The following is a 15,609-nucleotide window of genomic DNA, read 5'->3' on the forward strand; positions in this document are numbered from 1 at the left end:
CATACTATTCCCTAGACAAACAACAAATACTCCAAGTGGAAAGCAAGCCTTCTAACTACAGAAAACTTTAATAAGAGAAACTGTATAGAACACTTCCAATCACTTGGTTTCACCTTTTTTATCCCATCCACTTCAAGTAACCAATTCTGAAAGGGCTCCACCCAACACCAAGACACCCTTCTTGCTTTCCTCATACTCCAGCTTCTCTACCTACTACGTGGGGAAAGACCGTGGCACTCACACAGCTAACAGCGAAATGCTTCCCCTGTCTCGCCCTCTCCCTCCATTCCAAGGTTCTATGATACTTCATTCACCTGCTTGGGCAATCCCCAACAACTGGCTTCCATGTCTAACCAACTTACATTCCCGGCTTGCTACCCCTGTTCCCAGCTCACCTCTCCACCAAACACTTGTACTGAAAAGGAAGCCTTTCTTTCAGGCTCTCCTTCCTGGGAAAGTCATTCTTAAGACAAGGTCCATATACTAAGTAGATTAAACAAGCATTAAGAAACTTGGGTTTTCAAAGTGTTTAAGTCTATCTGCTCCCTCAGTTTCCAAATAAAACTTTTGTTTTGAATGATCTTTCTTCATTAGACAAGTAACAGAGGTATACCTCAGCGATAGTGTGGGGCTAAGGGGATCAAAGAATTTTTTTTGGTTTCCCAGTGCATATAAATGTTTACACTGTAGTCTATTAAGTGTGCAATAATAGCATTATGTCTAAAACAATGTACATAACCTTAACTTAAAAATATTTTATTGCTAAAAGATGCTAACCATCATCTGAGCTTTCAGCAAGTCATAGTAATCACTGATCACAGTTCACCACGACAAATATAATGAAAAAGCTTGAAATATTGCAAGAATCCCAAAATGTGACAGAGTGAGCAAATGTTGAAAAAAATGGGACCAACAGACTTGCTCAATGCAGGGTTGTCACAAACCTTCTATTTGTAAAAACAGTATCGCGAAGCACAATAAAGCAAAACACAGTAAAACAATACATGCCTATACTGAACGCTAACTTTAAAGTCATTTAATCTGTAAATTATTCTTAGTCTACACAACCCATTTCATTTTAATGAATGCTGGAAAAAATGGTAGAGAGCACTAGTTCTAAAACCACTCAGAGCTAGGTCCAACTCCAAACTCTACCACGTATTAGCTGCATGACCTTATTAGTCAAATTAAATTACTTGGCCTATCTCAGTTTTATATATAATTAAGTAGGGAAAATAACAGTACCTTCCCCATAGATTATAAATCCCACGTGGTTTTTAGTTGCACATACTAGAATTATCTTCTGACTGGAGAGAAACCATAGAAATCATCTCTTATTTTTAGATGCTTACTAAAAGTCCTCTTAAGATTCATATGCTGTATTACTTGGTTAACCCTGGAACCAAAGAATCAGAAGCAGAATCAAGAGACAAAATTTAATATATGCACACAGTTTTATATATAATGCAGCATCACACCATGTAGGGCATTTACTCTTGTTTTATACATTCAGATATGTTTGAAACACTTCTTAAGGCTACAAAACAGAACATAGAAAAATAAACAGGAATATATTCAACACTTACAAAAAGTGATATGATAAAGAATATAAAGTACTATTTTCCTTTCAACACTTCAAAAGATATGTATATATACTTTTTTTACAAGTAACATCACAAATGATCACATCTTCACATGCTTTTAAGTATTATTTGTACTCAGTGTAAGGCTATTATCATTTTTCATACATAAATTTTCTTCTAGCTCTGTAACAATGCAATTTTTAATCCATTCAAGTAAATTCAACCCCAAAGTTGCTGTTTCCCAGCATTAAGACATGCACCCACCCCTCTTCTAAGATTTTCTAAAACTTACATTTCAGGGGGGAAAAAAATTCCCAATTAGTGGGAAATCCCAATTAGTGGGAAAGTAAATGGCTGATACTAGTAGCAAAACCTTAGTTCTTTGAAACTGACATACTGGAACTGAGCCATTACTAAGATTTTAAACAAAAACACAATAGCATTTAGACATTAAATAGGAAGCAAAATACAGTAAACAGAAATCGTGTAGCCAAATATGCATTCTCTTTAGCTACACTAAAATGGACCTTGCTTAGTACCCATAAGTGAAAGACTAAGGTTACCTCATCTAAAACCAAAGGTAAAATAAATGAGGCATAAATAAATATTGCTAGTTTCTAGGATGGCTGAATGTTTTCTAAACCAGAAATGGTTAGAAAGGAACTTTATTGCACCAAGTCAATCATAAGCAAGTTTGCAGTTCACAGGCATCTTAATTCAACCTTGAGTCACAAAGGAAACACACTGCAAGAATATACATAGTTTGCATCAAATAAGCTGTTATCAACATTGTCGTTGGGGAAGACCTACTCCTGCCAAGTCAAGACAGGGTCTGGGCTTAGGTCAGCCATGAAAACGAACATACGGGGTACCAGGAAACAAGACAAGGACTGCACAGATGCTAGCATCCTACTGCCAGTGAGTACATGGAACAAGGGCTGAAGATGTAACTGAGAGGAAACTGGACTTGAAGAGAAATACACACAATACTAAAAGGAAAGGGACAGGGACCAAGTTCAGCAAAAGCAACTAACAAAAATCAACAGGTGAGCTTTGGTCATTCTAAACATCTGTTCTTCAAAATGTGTATAATCATAATACAGTGAAGTTCCATAATTTCTAACTCAAAACACAAATGATTCTCACTCCTAAGCTTCTGTTTTTCTCTTATATAGAAACATTGTATCTCATGTCAGCATACCTTATGACTCAGTTAAAATGAAGGAGGACAAAAGCTTGCTTGGCCCTAGTTTGACCTCAGCATAAGGCAAAATCCCCTGCACTAGTAATACATTTAAAACAAAACTAAAGGAAAAAAATAAAACTGACCTTCATGCAAAGACTAATTTTAAAACTAAGTATCAAAAGTCAGAGTTCTTTTATTCCAGAGGTCACTGCGTAAAGTACAATCTGCTAAAGTTCTCTTTCAGCACTGTTTCCATCATGTCCTGGAGGTAAGATATGGGAAACAGGAAGCAAATCAGTATTTCCTGCAGGAATTAGAGAGTATTCTGTTACTCAACTGAGGTAAGACAGAGTGACAGTGAAGAAATGAACGGTATTCTTTCCTATCCACGTTTTAGACATTTCAAACGGAGATCCAATCTCAGTCAATAAAACGAAAGACAGTGGAAATAACAATTTCTTTTGGACTCCTGAGATCAAACTTCTACTGCACTTTTAAATCTGGTCATTATATCTAAATGTGTTTTCATAAAAATTATCAGGTAAGCTAATGTGACATAAAAAAGCATTAGCTGAAAGTGGAGAGACCCTATAATCTTCTCATTCCATTAACACCTGTTGATGTTAACCAAGAAAAAAATGGCTTCAGCAGTGCCTTCCCCAATTGTTCTAGCTTAGAAGGTGACAGAAAGAAACTTCTTTCACCAAGTTCTCTCATGAAATTTTTTTCTTTTCTACACAACCATCCATCTTTTACAAACTTTTACCTAGCACCATCATAATAAAATGTTATCTTTCAAAGTGCTCTCTAAAATCCTATGTTACAAAACATCTAAATGCTAATCACTACTCAAATCAGCAGTTACACAGACATTAGGTAATTAAAACAACACAGAGGTAAATAACCATTATTACAGTACAGTGGAGATTCAACTGAGCCTAGCTGGCATCCAAACATTCCTGTGGGTAATCAGAGAACCCAGAAAACTCATCTGCTTCAGTTTGTCAAATTCAAGTGAATTGTATTTGCCTCTAAAAGTAATCTGCCTTTAAAAAACAAAAATCTATTTTTGGCTAGGTATATTACAAATGGCATGCAAAGAGAAATTACTACATTATTTGCATAGCACTCAAATTTCCTGATCAAAAGAGAACATTAAAAAAAAGGGTAGATTTTCACATTGGTATGTACAAATAAGAACCACAACCTACAGTTATTTATAGAGTAACACAGATGCATGAATACTGTGTTGATTCAGAGTTAAATCTCCAACTGAGAATAGAGTGCAACATGCAAAGGGAATTTCTGTGAATACTGCCAAGACTGAAAAGAAGCAGGATCAGAAGAGCTAGGTTACCGAAAAGGTAAACAAGCCATAAAATGCAAAGCAACCTGTTTCTAGCAGCAAACTCTAGAAAAGAACTAGGAATCACAATCATCCTTTTTTTGTACAACAGTTCCAGGCGAGTGACAAGTTGAACATGCAAATGTAAAGTGATACACATAACCAATGGTGCAAAGAGAAAAAGAAAACACAGTAACTCCATAGAAACCTGTCAAGCTAAAAATTTTCAACATTTCTTCTCACAAAATATTTAAATCTGTCAGTGCATTAGTGTTAAAGTGGCATTAAAAAACTTCTGCAGGTTTAACAGATGCAGATTATTTTCAAAATGCATAGCATCTACATTTCTTTCAAGTAGGCACCATGATATTTACACCAGTGCTAGGAATTCTTGGTGGAAACAGCCATTTCATTAGATTTCCTATTATTTCTTAAACATCTGTCTTGTATGCGATCTCAAGTTCAACAAATACTCACCAAAATTCAAAAATATACCCTATGAATATTAAAAGAACTATATACAACATTTCTAAGACACAGGTTAATAGGCTGCCTTATGTGTAATATTAAAGAGAAGACATTATTCAAGTTTGACAGATATTGAGATGAAAGGCCTTTGGGTTGGAAGCATTTCAAAAGACAACAGTGTTTTAGGCTAAGAATTATTTGAGCCCAGTTTATGACTAAGGCATTGCATAATAAAATATACGTTTCTATTTGGTGCAATGTAATGTTTTGGAATCTACAGTGTGTCAAATGGTATTTTTCTTGTCACTTTAGTAAACACTATAAAGCACACATTTCCAACATCTGAATTTAAACTTATATAAGGAAAAAAACCAAACACTAAATCTAAGTTTTATATTATAAGCTGTTTATAAAAAATACTTTAACAAACTTATTTTCTACTTTTTATGGGGGCAGTTACCTGGTAAACAGATTCTGAACAAAGAAAAATGGCAATGCCAGGAATTGACTTGCCCCTTGAACACACATCCAAAATTTTGTCCAAGATGGGAGTGAGGGTCAAGGGGGAGGGGAGGAGATAGTTCCAATTTGGGTTTTTATTTTAATGTATTTTCTTAAAGCCTTCAGAAACATTCCACCTAAGAAGAGGTTTCTGCCCTAAAATACCACAGCATCAACTGTCAAGCGTTTTGCCCCCGATGGCCATCTCCCATCCCCGATCTCCTCCTATCTCCGCGATAAGGCCGTCCTCGGACATTTCGATGGTACTGATAACCTTCATCTCGGCTTCTGCTCGGCTGCCCTTTCCAGGACTCCTCACCTCTCGCATGCTGATATCCTCCTCTACCAGAAGAGCCCCAATCACTTTTGTACTTCCTGCCTCCGTAAGTCTGATTATAAAACTGCTTGGATCGCCCGCTTCTCAGAATATTAGACACTTCGTTTTCATCTTCCGAACTCTCTTCTTTTGGTCTTTGCACTCTGCTATCCACAGAGTTGGCCCCACTGACCACATCAGCAGCAGTCTTAGGATCTTTCACTTTTTCTGGTTTTTCTTTCAGACTTGGAATGGTCCTTTTAGGCTCAAGTTCAACAGGCACAGTTTCTCTCTCTCTGTTTAGAATCTGAGTGGGAAGATGGGCCTTTTCCTCTGCTACAGGAGGGATGGAAGCCAATGCCAGATCTGCCTTGGGTGTCTGGGATGACTGCTCCGCCCGGCCTTCATGCTTACTAGCACTTGCTTCAGGGACAGAATGTGCGCCTTCACCTCTGGCCTCCTGAAACTCATCTACTGTGGAAACTGAACCGCATTCTTTAGACAGATCCAGATTTTCCAGGGGCAGATCCAATTCTTTCTCATCAGAGGGCAGAACAATATTCTGTCGCATGACTGGATTTTCTATAAATCCCTGGAAAGGATACCCATACCAAACATGAGGAAAGAAAGGAGGTGCAATGGGAACTGGGCCTAAGAATGGATTCGGTCCAAAGGACGGTTGCGGGAACATATTCTTGCCACTCAGTGACTCCTCATATTCAGCATGAAGAAGCTGCCCAGAGCTTTCAGATTCAAGATCAGCCTGGTAAGACAACGGTCCATGACTTTCAGACACCTGAGATGGAGGGATAACCAGAGGTGAAGAAAATGTTGGCGGTCCAATCTCTGCCTGGGGCATCTGGCCATTAACACTGGCCTCCGCCTGCATAGGAAAGTGTGCATCGGTACAGGTACAGTCACTTTCGTTCTGAGCGGAAGGAGCCTCCTGGAACCAAGGATTTGGAGGATACACGGGGACAGAGACCTTTGGGTACATCCTGCAGGCTGCCAGGTAGGCCTGGTGCAGAGGGTACAGGTAAGAATGCGGGGCCCACATAGGACAACTATATGCCTAAAAGAGAAAAAAAACCCGTTGCATTAACAAAAGGGGCCGGGGGAGTTTAGAGCGAGTGCTTCAAGTTTCTCATGCCTGCCAAGACCGTATCATCACTGTGATATGTAACATGAAAAGGAATTACAAAAATAAGTCACTGTTCTAAGATTCCATTTTTATTCCTATCCTGAAAACAACCCAAAGTCCTGGTACTGAGGTGATGAGGAGACAATACGATGAACTCACCCACAGATTATCAGGATCACTAATTCCATCCTTTGGATATAACTCCATGGAAACAATTTTGGGTGATACAGATCCCAGAAACCACCACCATCAAGCACTTGAGCCTCCAGCTTTGAGTATCTCAATCACTGGCTCTCTAGCTTGACCTGCATTCGTGTTCTGGCTCTACCACTAACTCATTGTGTGACCCCACGTCAACTAGTTAATTGGTCTGGACCTTTCTGTTCTACCAGAAAAACACTGGTATAGAGGTAGAAGATCCCCAAGGTTAGGGCTCTACAGGTTCAGGAGCCTTGAGAACATTCCAACTGCACAGATTAATGTTAGACCTCCAGTCAGAGAAGGGAAATAACTCAAAATAAACCAAATCTTTCCCCCTGCAAAGGGTCAGCTGAACTCCAAACATACAGAAAAATTTATCAGTTAATTGGCAAATTAACCAATTAGCTGAAGCCAACATTAACTAGTTAAATATAAAACTAGACAATGAATACCGCAGACGATAAAATTAACTAAGTCTCCTTTTATGAAATGACCAGTAGGCTACAGGAAGGCACCTTACTTCATATTTTAATGGTCTAAAACCCACAGAAATTAATCCAAAACAGGAGATAATACAGCACTGACAAGGACATAGAGTTCTCCAGCCTCTCTATGACAAGCTATTTCTAGGCTGACCACTTCCCAAAGGATACCTCTGCTCTGCTAGTGAACACACCACCTCCACAGGAGAACTTTCACAAGTTCTTTCCTTTGATCCTTTTAAATGAGGCAGATGGAAGAATATTATCCACATAACACACATGAAAAAAGCTAGACTAAGATACATTAAATGACTTGCCCAGGGATATACAGCTAAAAAGTGATGGAACAGAATTTCAAACCCAGATCTTTCATTAAATTCCTCAATGAGGGCATTTTCACTAGGCTGCCCAGGGGACGAGGACTATTTCCTGAATATACTCACAGGGTTAAACCATCGCCAGTTAAAAGGAAAAGCAAGCAAATACTGCAGCCTCAACCACCACTAAAAACAAACTACAGTACTGAAAATCCTAGTTTTTAAAATGTGATTTAGTAAACCTTAGGTCATTCACTGACAAGAGTTAAGATTATTTAAATACAATTTAAAACAGTATTAACTTAAAAATCACTTATTTAAAATGATAAAATATAAATACCTTTACACCAAGATTAAAGAAGAATCGAAGAATGTTCTTATCTAAAAATAACATAATAATCACTCATTAAAATTATACATTAAAAAGGTTCCCCCGCCCCACTATCCTCCAACAATATATAGCTCTAAAGACAATTTTGCCTACTGAAATTGTTTTCTCTAGCCTGTGATATAAAACATAGATAAAAACCGTAATATAACCAAAACCAAGCTCTGTTACTACAGGGTAATTCCAGGTTGAATATGCTTTGTCTTTGCTAACACCTAAGTCCGAAAATGGCTTAAACTGAGATTTTTATCTGATTAAAATTGATTTTGTATGAAGGAAACTCAGGTGTTCATTTTCTTCCTTTTTTAACTCTGTGGGGTTTTAAAAATTATGAAATAAAAATGTTGGGGGATATGGGTAAAATCAACATAAACCTAACTCATCAATAACAGAAGATTAGTAGGTATTATTTTTTACATTAACCAGTTATCCATAGACTCAAACATCAAACCACTAACAAAATTAGCCACAAAAATCCATGACTGTTCAATTTTTCTACAGATAGGACATTTTGCAAACTAAAATTCCTTTAAAAAAAAAAAGGCAAATTTAAAAGAAATTCTTAAAAAATAATATATTCTTATATTTTCTTATCATTTTTTCATACATGAAATAACAGGAGTAGTTTCAAAACCCAGTCCAGTGATGAGAAAACTCAGTAATGTTCAGGTTACGTAGTTAGTGACCTTATTAAGATTTAGTTCAAAATGGTTTTAGGCTGTTTTTGAAAAAAATGACACAAGGGAGGGACAGTTACTACACATACAAAAACCATATTCCAATCAAACCCAAGCTGAAACAAGAAAGTAAATGACTGAGAGCCAAATCTCCTCTCTCTTTCTCAAAGTCAGTCCTTAGGCTTACTCAGTAATATAACCTCTGACTTGTATTCACATTTCCCACCGAACCCCTATCAGTACTCGATAAATAAAATTGAGTACAACTCAGAGAAGGATCTCACCTTTAGGCAGGTCCTCCCCAGTGTGACACAGTGAATAAGGTGGTGCAATGGCTCGATCTCCTTTTTCATTATAAGGAAACCCAGGGTAGAGTGGGTCTTGGTAAAGGCTCAATGTCTGAGGCAAAGGCATCAAGGGCTGGTTAACTGCCTGTATTGACACAGGAACTGGAGAGGGTGTTAAATGAGCTTGGGACACAGCAGAATCAGGTCCAGTGGTCAGAGTCTGTGTCACTGACAAAACAGGAATTTGAGCAGGGACACCTACAAAATAGAAGGAAAGGAATCACAAACTATAAAAAGGTGAAAATGTTTCTCCCTACAAATGTAAGGTTACACTAAGCTGAAAAGTAAAAAAAAAAAAAAATGCCGTACAACTGACACAGCTGATAAAATGGTATATAAGGAATCTTAAGTAGTACCTTTTCTATCCACCAAGAACCCTCCCAGACACATAGGAGGAAATGGGCCCAGGAAACAAGCTTTGAGTCAATGTCTTCTAGTAGTAGCTCTTACAGACATGAGCAAGACACAGAACCAGGCAAAAGGTTCAATGGCTGGGCAGGGGGGTATACAGAGCTGGTCGACGGGAAATGCACACTGTGGTGTCAGTGCTGAGCGCAGTGGAGAAAACACCTTGCTCCTGAGCTCCTGAGGGCCTATCTCAAGTGAGTATCAAATTAAAATGGCCCTCCCACACTGGAAGCAGAGCAAAGCAGAGGACCACAAGAAGCTCTGTGAGGCTCTACACAGCTAACCGTGCTCTGAGTTCAAGCTATTAAGAATTTGAAACCGCTGGGGCGCCTGGCTGGCTCAGCCTCAGTCGGTAGTAGCACATGCGATTCTTGATCTTGGGGGACTGGGAGTTCAAGCCCTGTGCTGGGTGTAAAGGTTACTTAAAAAAGTAAAATAAAACATTAAATAATACTAATAATAAATTGACCCTGAAGTCGCTGACTTGGAGGGCTTTTGTTGGTCGGTTCGAGGAACTTTTTAATTCTTAGCTAACCTGTTGGTCCAAAAGTGGTAGGCTCACTTGGCCAGGCCGGCACAGTGGTTGGTAAAGAAGGCACCGCAGGGGCAGCACTTAGATGAACCTCTGGAGAAACTAGAAGGGGAGCTGGGTGTGACAAAGACACGTGTTCTGCTGGCTTCTTCGAGAGAGGGGGGTGGAAAAAAACAAGAGTTCATTTTGCTTAACACTAATTTTAACACCAAATGTACGCTCAGCTGCCTTTTACTTAACTGTAGTTTCTATATAAATGGTCTTTCTGATCTTAGAAATGAAAGAAAAACACAGTAGCTAAAAATTCCACACAAACAAATTTGATTCTAACCAGGGACTGCCTACCAAAGTCACAGAAGACACTGGAAGAGATATAAACAAACTCTAAAGCAATCTGAATATTACGCTTTTAAGGAAAGAACACAAAAATCACTGAAATCATTTTGAAATTCCTGAGTTATTCTGAATTGCTCCTCACACAAAGACATACCCTAAACTGTATGCTCTCCAAGTGACATGAAGGATGTTAACTGAAAGGCAAGGAAAGACTAAGAACTTTACTCCTGTATTAGACTGAGAATCACCAAAACGTCTGACAGAACTCAAGTTCCTTCTTCATTACATTTGTAAATTGGTGGTACTGCTTTCTAAATGTATTTTTCTAACCTCTTCCATCATTACATTCCCTCCCTTCTACGAAATAATTGTTAAAGATTCAGACAACTCCTTAAAAGTAGAAATTTGTAATTTCCCTTCAAAAATCTAATTTTCAAGCCAACCCAACCCACCACAAAGATAACACAAGATACCAAATATAAACTTATTTGAGATCAATTCAGAAGTATGGCTTCTATGTCCAAAAAATGGCGTTACAAAAATTAACATTTCACGGAGGCACCTGGCTGGCTCAGTCACTACTAGAGCCTGCAGCTCTTGATCTCAGGGTTCTGAGTTTGAGCCCCATGGTGGGTTTAGGATTACTTACAAACAACAACAAAAATCCACAAAAACTGAAAACATTCTAGACTAAATAAGCAACAAAAAAAATTAGAGATTAATCACAATTGCACCCAAATTAAGATGCTAGAGGAAGTCTTCCCATTTTGTTTTTAGATGATCATTTAAAGACATAAGAAACCCAGAGAATGAAGCATTCAATGTCAAAAACAACAATGTACTTACTTGCTCTGCAGGTGGGCACTCTAATTTCTTTGACTTTGATGGTGACGAAACTCTTGCACATTTATCATCACTAATATTCTTTGGAAACAAGAAGCACGAAATTTTGTATTTCAAAGACCCACATTCTAGAATAATCATGGTTGCCTATACAGCTTACCCTACCTGCACCTGACCGAACCCTCTCATGACTAAGTATTTTTTCAATTATATCTGATCTTCAACAGGTAACTTGGCCTGCACATCCTGATCATATCAAACTACTAGGCAGTTTTTACTGGGGATATGGTTTCAAAAATCTTTAAAAATCGCAGTCTACTATAGAATAATGGAAAATAAAAGCTACTTTCCACTGATTCAGAAAGGTCATCATAAAGAAATGGGTTGTAATTTGTGAGTGAATTCTCCTCAAGTACGAGCATCTTTTCCCCACTTTTTCTCTGCTTTTCTACTTCCGTAACAGTTATGAAATGATAAAATCATCTCCAGCTTTTCCTTCTACTTCTTCCTGCTGTTTTATCATGTTTAAGGGGGGGGGGGGGTGAGATGTAATTATTATTTAAAACATTTACCTCCAATGTACCTGGCTCAGGTTTTTTATCCAAATGAGTATGTCCATGAACACAGTCTGTAACAGATCAAGATAAAAAAAAAAAAAAAAAAAAGGCCGGTATCAGCCACTAGACAGGTCTGTGGACAGAACAACAAAATATGAAGACAAAGCCAAAAGTACTACTTCAACTGTGTTTAGTCAATGAAAAATGCAGTTTTTGGAATAACATTTAATATGCTTTGGCCTGAGTCAATGTTCCTCTGTAATGGGGAGATATGTGACTGTCACACTACTTAATGATTTAGAAAGGATTCTTTCCCAACCTATGACTTTAAACCAGACACAGAGCTCTAGCATCTGCTTTCAAATGATGAAATAACATACCTTTATCTTTCCGTTCTTCGGTATCCGTTCTCCGCCTGCTTCCTTTTCTGTCACTTACATGTGATGATTTTCTCTGGACACATGGGTTGCTACTCTGAGAAGCTGGCTGACTGACTGACGAGCTCTTAAAATGAAAACCCAACACTTTGTTTTAAAGATTTACCCACAAATGTATGAACAAAAGTCTTATAATTCATCTTACTTTTCATACATCTGATTAAAAGTCTCAAAATTCATAGCCCTGTATCTTTATACTTCCAAAACCACAAAAAATAGGATACTGGGTTCCTGTTTAATTAAATAGTCTAGAGCAATAGGCTTACTAATAAGTCAAAAATATTAGGCAATCAGACCTATAGCCTAAATTAGTAGTGCGACTTCTTCATACCCCTTCTTCAGAAAGCCACCCTGAACAAATCTTTACCTTGCAACGTATTACACTTATATTCTTTGCACCAAGAACAGCATCCTTCATACCAACCTTCAAAAGCTCATTGTAGGCCACAGACCTTTCTGAGGGAAAAAATACCCAAGTGCAAATTAGCAGATACAGTGCACTAGGATTCATCCCACTGAAATGCTGACCATCAGCAAATCCTTAAGGTCTGCATGAGATCCAACCTTCTAACTGGGGAAACAAAGGGACAAAGTCAGGTTTCTAAGCTAAACTATCACTGAAAATCTTTTCCTTCTCTAGCTCTCTGTGAGTAAGTGTTGCACACAGCTGAGAACAAGAACTCAGCCCTCTGTGACAAGAGTTTTCTAGAAGACAAACCTGAGTCACTATCAAGTCCAAGACAGGTCGAAAAATGGCGAGTGTGATGACCCATTTTAACAATCAAAAAATTTCAATTTATTCCCACATTACACTAGTTGTATTTTACCATAACAACAACAACAGTAACAACAACAGAACAAAAAGCTAGGATACAAGCGTAAATGATTTGTACTTTTTTATTATCTAAATGTTATGGGACAATAACATCTATCACATAGAGACCAATATACTTAGCATAACGCACACATGGATTTGGGCACATCTTCCAATAATTCCTAAGCTCCAACCTCTGTGGCCAGACTGAACTACTATTCCAGATCAGTGGTTTCAACTGAGCATCTCACACCTCTAAAGGATTCCACAGAGGCCAGAGAACTGAGTGTATGGTGCTTTAATGTTTTATACTGGTATACCTGGTGCCATCCTGTAATATTCCATTTTGTTTGTTTAATCCACTGTTAAGAAAAAGTGTCCAACCACCATTCTGAAACACACGGTACTTGGTACACTTACCAGTATTTAAAAGACCATAGGCACAGGATCCCCAGTGCCCCAAACTGAGTTAGTTACCTCACTTTACATGAGGACTGTCTTCCCTTCTGACTCCCCCCCTAGAATTAAGAGACCCAAGGATAGAGAACATTTCTTTCATCAGAGAAGTATCCATCACAGCCCAGCATCTGACACACATAGTGAGGGCAAAGCCACTGGATTACATGGACTACCACCTCCAACAGCAAACACTCTGAATGACAATTCTTTCTGTATCTATTAATTAGGTCCTGGGGTGTTTAGTAAAGGACACTGAAAAGAGTTTATAGACGTATCTTGTTCAATGAATGTGAACCTCTATTGCATAACTTTAGCTAGCAAAATAAATGCATTTTGTTGTGGTTCAAGAGAAAATACTAGTGAGCTAACCAAGTTACTTGCCTCAACTCTGCCAACAAGTAATATCTTCACACCTCATCTTCCTCATGAAAAATGTGAAATTGAGGGGCAACTACATGATCTTTAAGGTACCTTTCAGTTTAAAAATTACTAGTCTACCATTAGAAACTGTAGTTTAACATAAACACTATATTAAGAAGAGACTTCTAAACAACTTTTAAAATCTCTTTTCATACATACGGAAAGGGCTGGGAAAGCCTGTTCATCTCTGTTCTGAATCTCATAGAGTAAACGAGATTCTTCTATAGCTTGCTTCTCTCTGCGCTCTTCTGGGGAGAGGCCAAAATAGTTAGATTCTCGACTCGTGTGATCAAAATCCTCAGCTCTCTCACGATCGGGTTTTCTGTCAAATAAAACATTCTCGTCATGAAAAAAAAGACAAAGTGCATTGAGTACCTAAAATAACTTTTTTTTGCAATACAAATATTTAACTAATTTAGCTACACTGTGACATTACAGAACTTTTGGCAGCCTGACTAATAAATGGAAGCTCCTGTAGCCTAGGCCACATGAGAGAGTCAAGAATAACAACAGGAGAAAAAAAGAAAGAAAAAAGAAAAGAAAAATAGAATTCACTTCCAAGTGGTACAGAAATAACAGATTTTTTTTTTCTTTTCATCAGGGCAGAAATTTAAGCACTATATATACTCTTTATGCCATAGTCCAATACGATCATAAAATTCACTTTCAAAAGAAAGGGAAAGTTATTAGTTTGGATCTCAAAAGCTCTCTCATTTTCTGTACCCCATTTCATTTCTATACCTGGAACATTCAAAGCAGACTCCAGGACTATCCTCCTGCTTTTTGATGATACCAATGAGAGAGATAGAAAGCTAGAAAGCATAAAAATTAAAATACACCAGACTAGATAAGAACTGCCCAGATAAGACTGCCATCATCTCAATGTAATTTTGGTCCGAGAAGGATGACAAGAAATTCGTGAATAGTTCAGTAGCCTATACCAAAACCCTAATGTGTTTATATGGCTTGTAACTATTATAGGCAATATGAATACTACTTCCACGATGTCTACCAATTCCACAACAGTGGAAAATGAAAATCCAAAACCTATAGGAAAAATAGATGGTCACAATACCAAGACCTAAAATCTTCCTTTTAAAAGTGAATACACGGGGGCACCTAAGTGCATTCAACTCTTGATTTCAGCTCAGGTCATGATCTCAGGGTCATTAGATCAAGCCCACGGCTGGCTCAAAGCTTAGTGGGGAATGTGCTTGGATTCTCTCCTCCCTCTGCCCTGACCCCCACCCAAAAGTAAATAAATAAATCTTTTTAAAAATAAATAAATAAATGAGGACACAATGATACCATCTGATTTTTTTTACCTCCAAAATAAAGAATAGCCATTTCATGTCCTCATATAGTCCCACTTAAAATCACACCCTAATTCCAATAGGGCAGATGTCAACCCCAGCTGGGGGGAAAAAAGGCAGAGGAGCAAATGTGGACCCTCACAATCTTAGACCAGTCTTTCTCAGACCCCAGAGAGGATTCAGTAAGTGCCAGGCATCCCTGGAAAGCTAACACTACCTCACCACCATATCCCATCACCCAAACTGTACACCCTCACCCAACACCTGGCAAGAACCAAATCCTTCCTATCTGCAGTTAGCTGGAGCAGACACATGCAGCAATGACATTAGTCCGTTTCAGCATGTGCACGGTGAAAGCATACATGGCAATCCTGCACTGGTTTGTTATATTTTATGATCTCCAAAGAGAGAGACCAATACCAGTAAGAAATGAAAAAGTGAGAGGTCATAAGGCCCAACATTACAGTTCTTTTATTCTGTACCCAAAAGACTTCAAAACTGACGTGTTAAATATAAGAAATAAAGTCAAGATAAAGTA

The 15,609-nt window shown here is 38.1% G+C and overlaps 1 protein-coding gene across 4 annotated transcripts in view; it reads right to left on the reverse strand.

The window, feature by feature from the left end:
- Window positions 1–1,422: 1,422 nt before the first annotated feature.
- Window positions 1,423–15,609, reverse strand: part of OTUD4 (OTU deubiquitinase 4) — a 43,562-nt gene continuing 29,375 nt past the window's right edge. For 3 of the 4 annotated variants that reach the window (XM_045880372.3, XM_045880371.3, XM_045880374.3), the window contains exons 14-21: window positions 13,918–14,080; window positions 12,009–12,132; window positions 11,644–11,699; window positions 11,075–11,152; window positions 9,896–10,040; window positions 8,890–9,150; window positions 7,881–7,921; window positions 1,423–6,471 (exon numbers count right to left, since the gene is read on the reverse strand). In XM_045880372.3, coding sequence (XP_045736328.1) covers window positions 5,263–6,471; window positions 7,881–7,921; window positions 8,890–9,150; window positions 9,896–10,040; window positions 11,075–11,152; window positions 11,644–11,699; window positions 12,009–12,132; window positions 13,918–14,080 — 2,077 coding nt within the window. In that variant the 3' untranslated portion in view covers window positions 1,423–5,262. The remainder of the gene's footprint in view (window positions 6,472–7,880; window positions 7,922–8,889; window positions 9,151–9,895; window positions 10,041–11,074; window positions 11,153–11,643; window positions 11,700–12,008; window positions 12,133–13,917; window positions 14,081–15,609) is intronic. The other variant, XM_045880373.3, reaches the window with a different exon arrangement.

Source organism: Mirounga angustirostris, unplaced genomic scaffold (assembly GCF_029215605.1).
Source record: "Mirounga angustirostris isolate CCGP_5_RB_7025 unplaced genomic scaffold, mMirAng1.0.hap1 SCAF_2, whole genome shotgun sequence".
Taxonomy (NCBI): Eukaryota; Metazoa; Chordata; class Mammalia; order Carnivora; family Phocidae; genus Mirounga; species Mirounga angustirostris.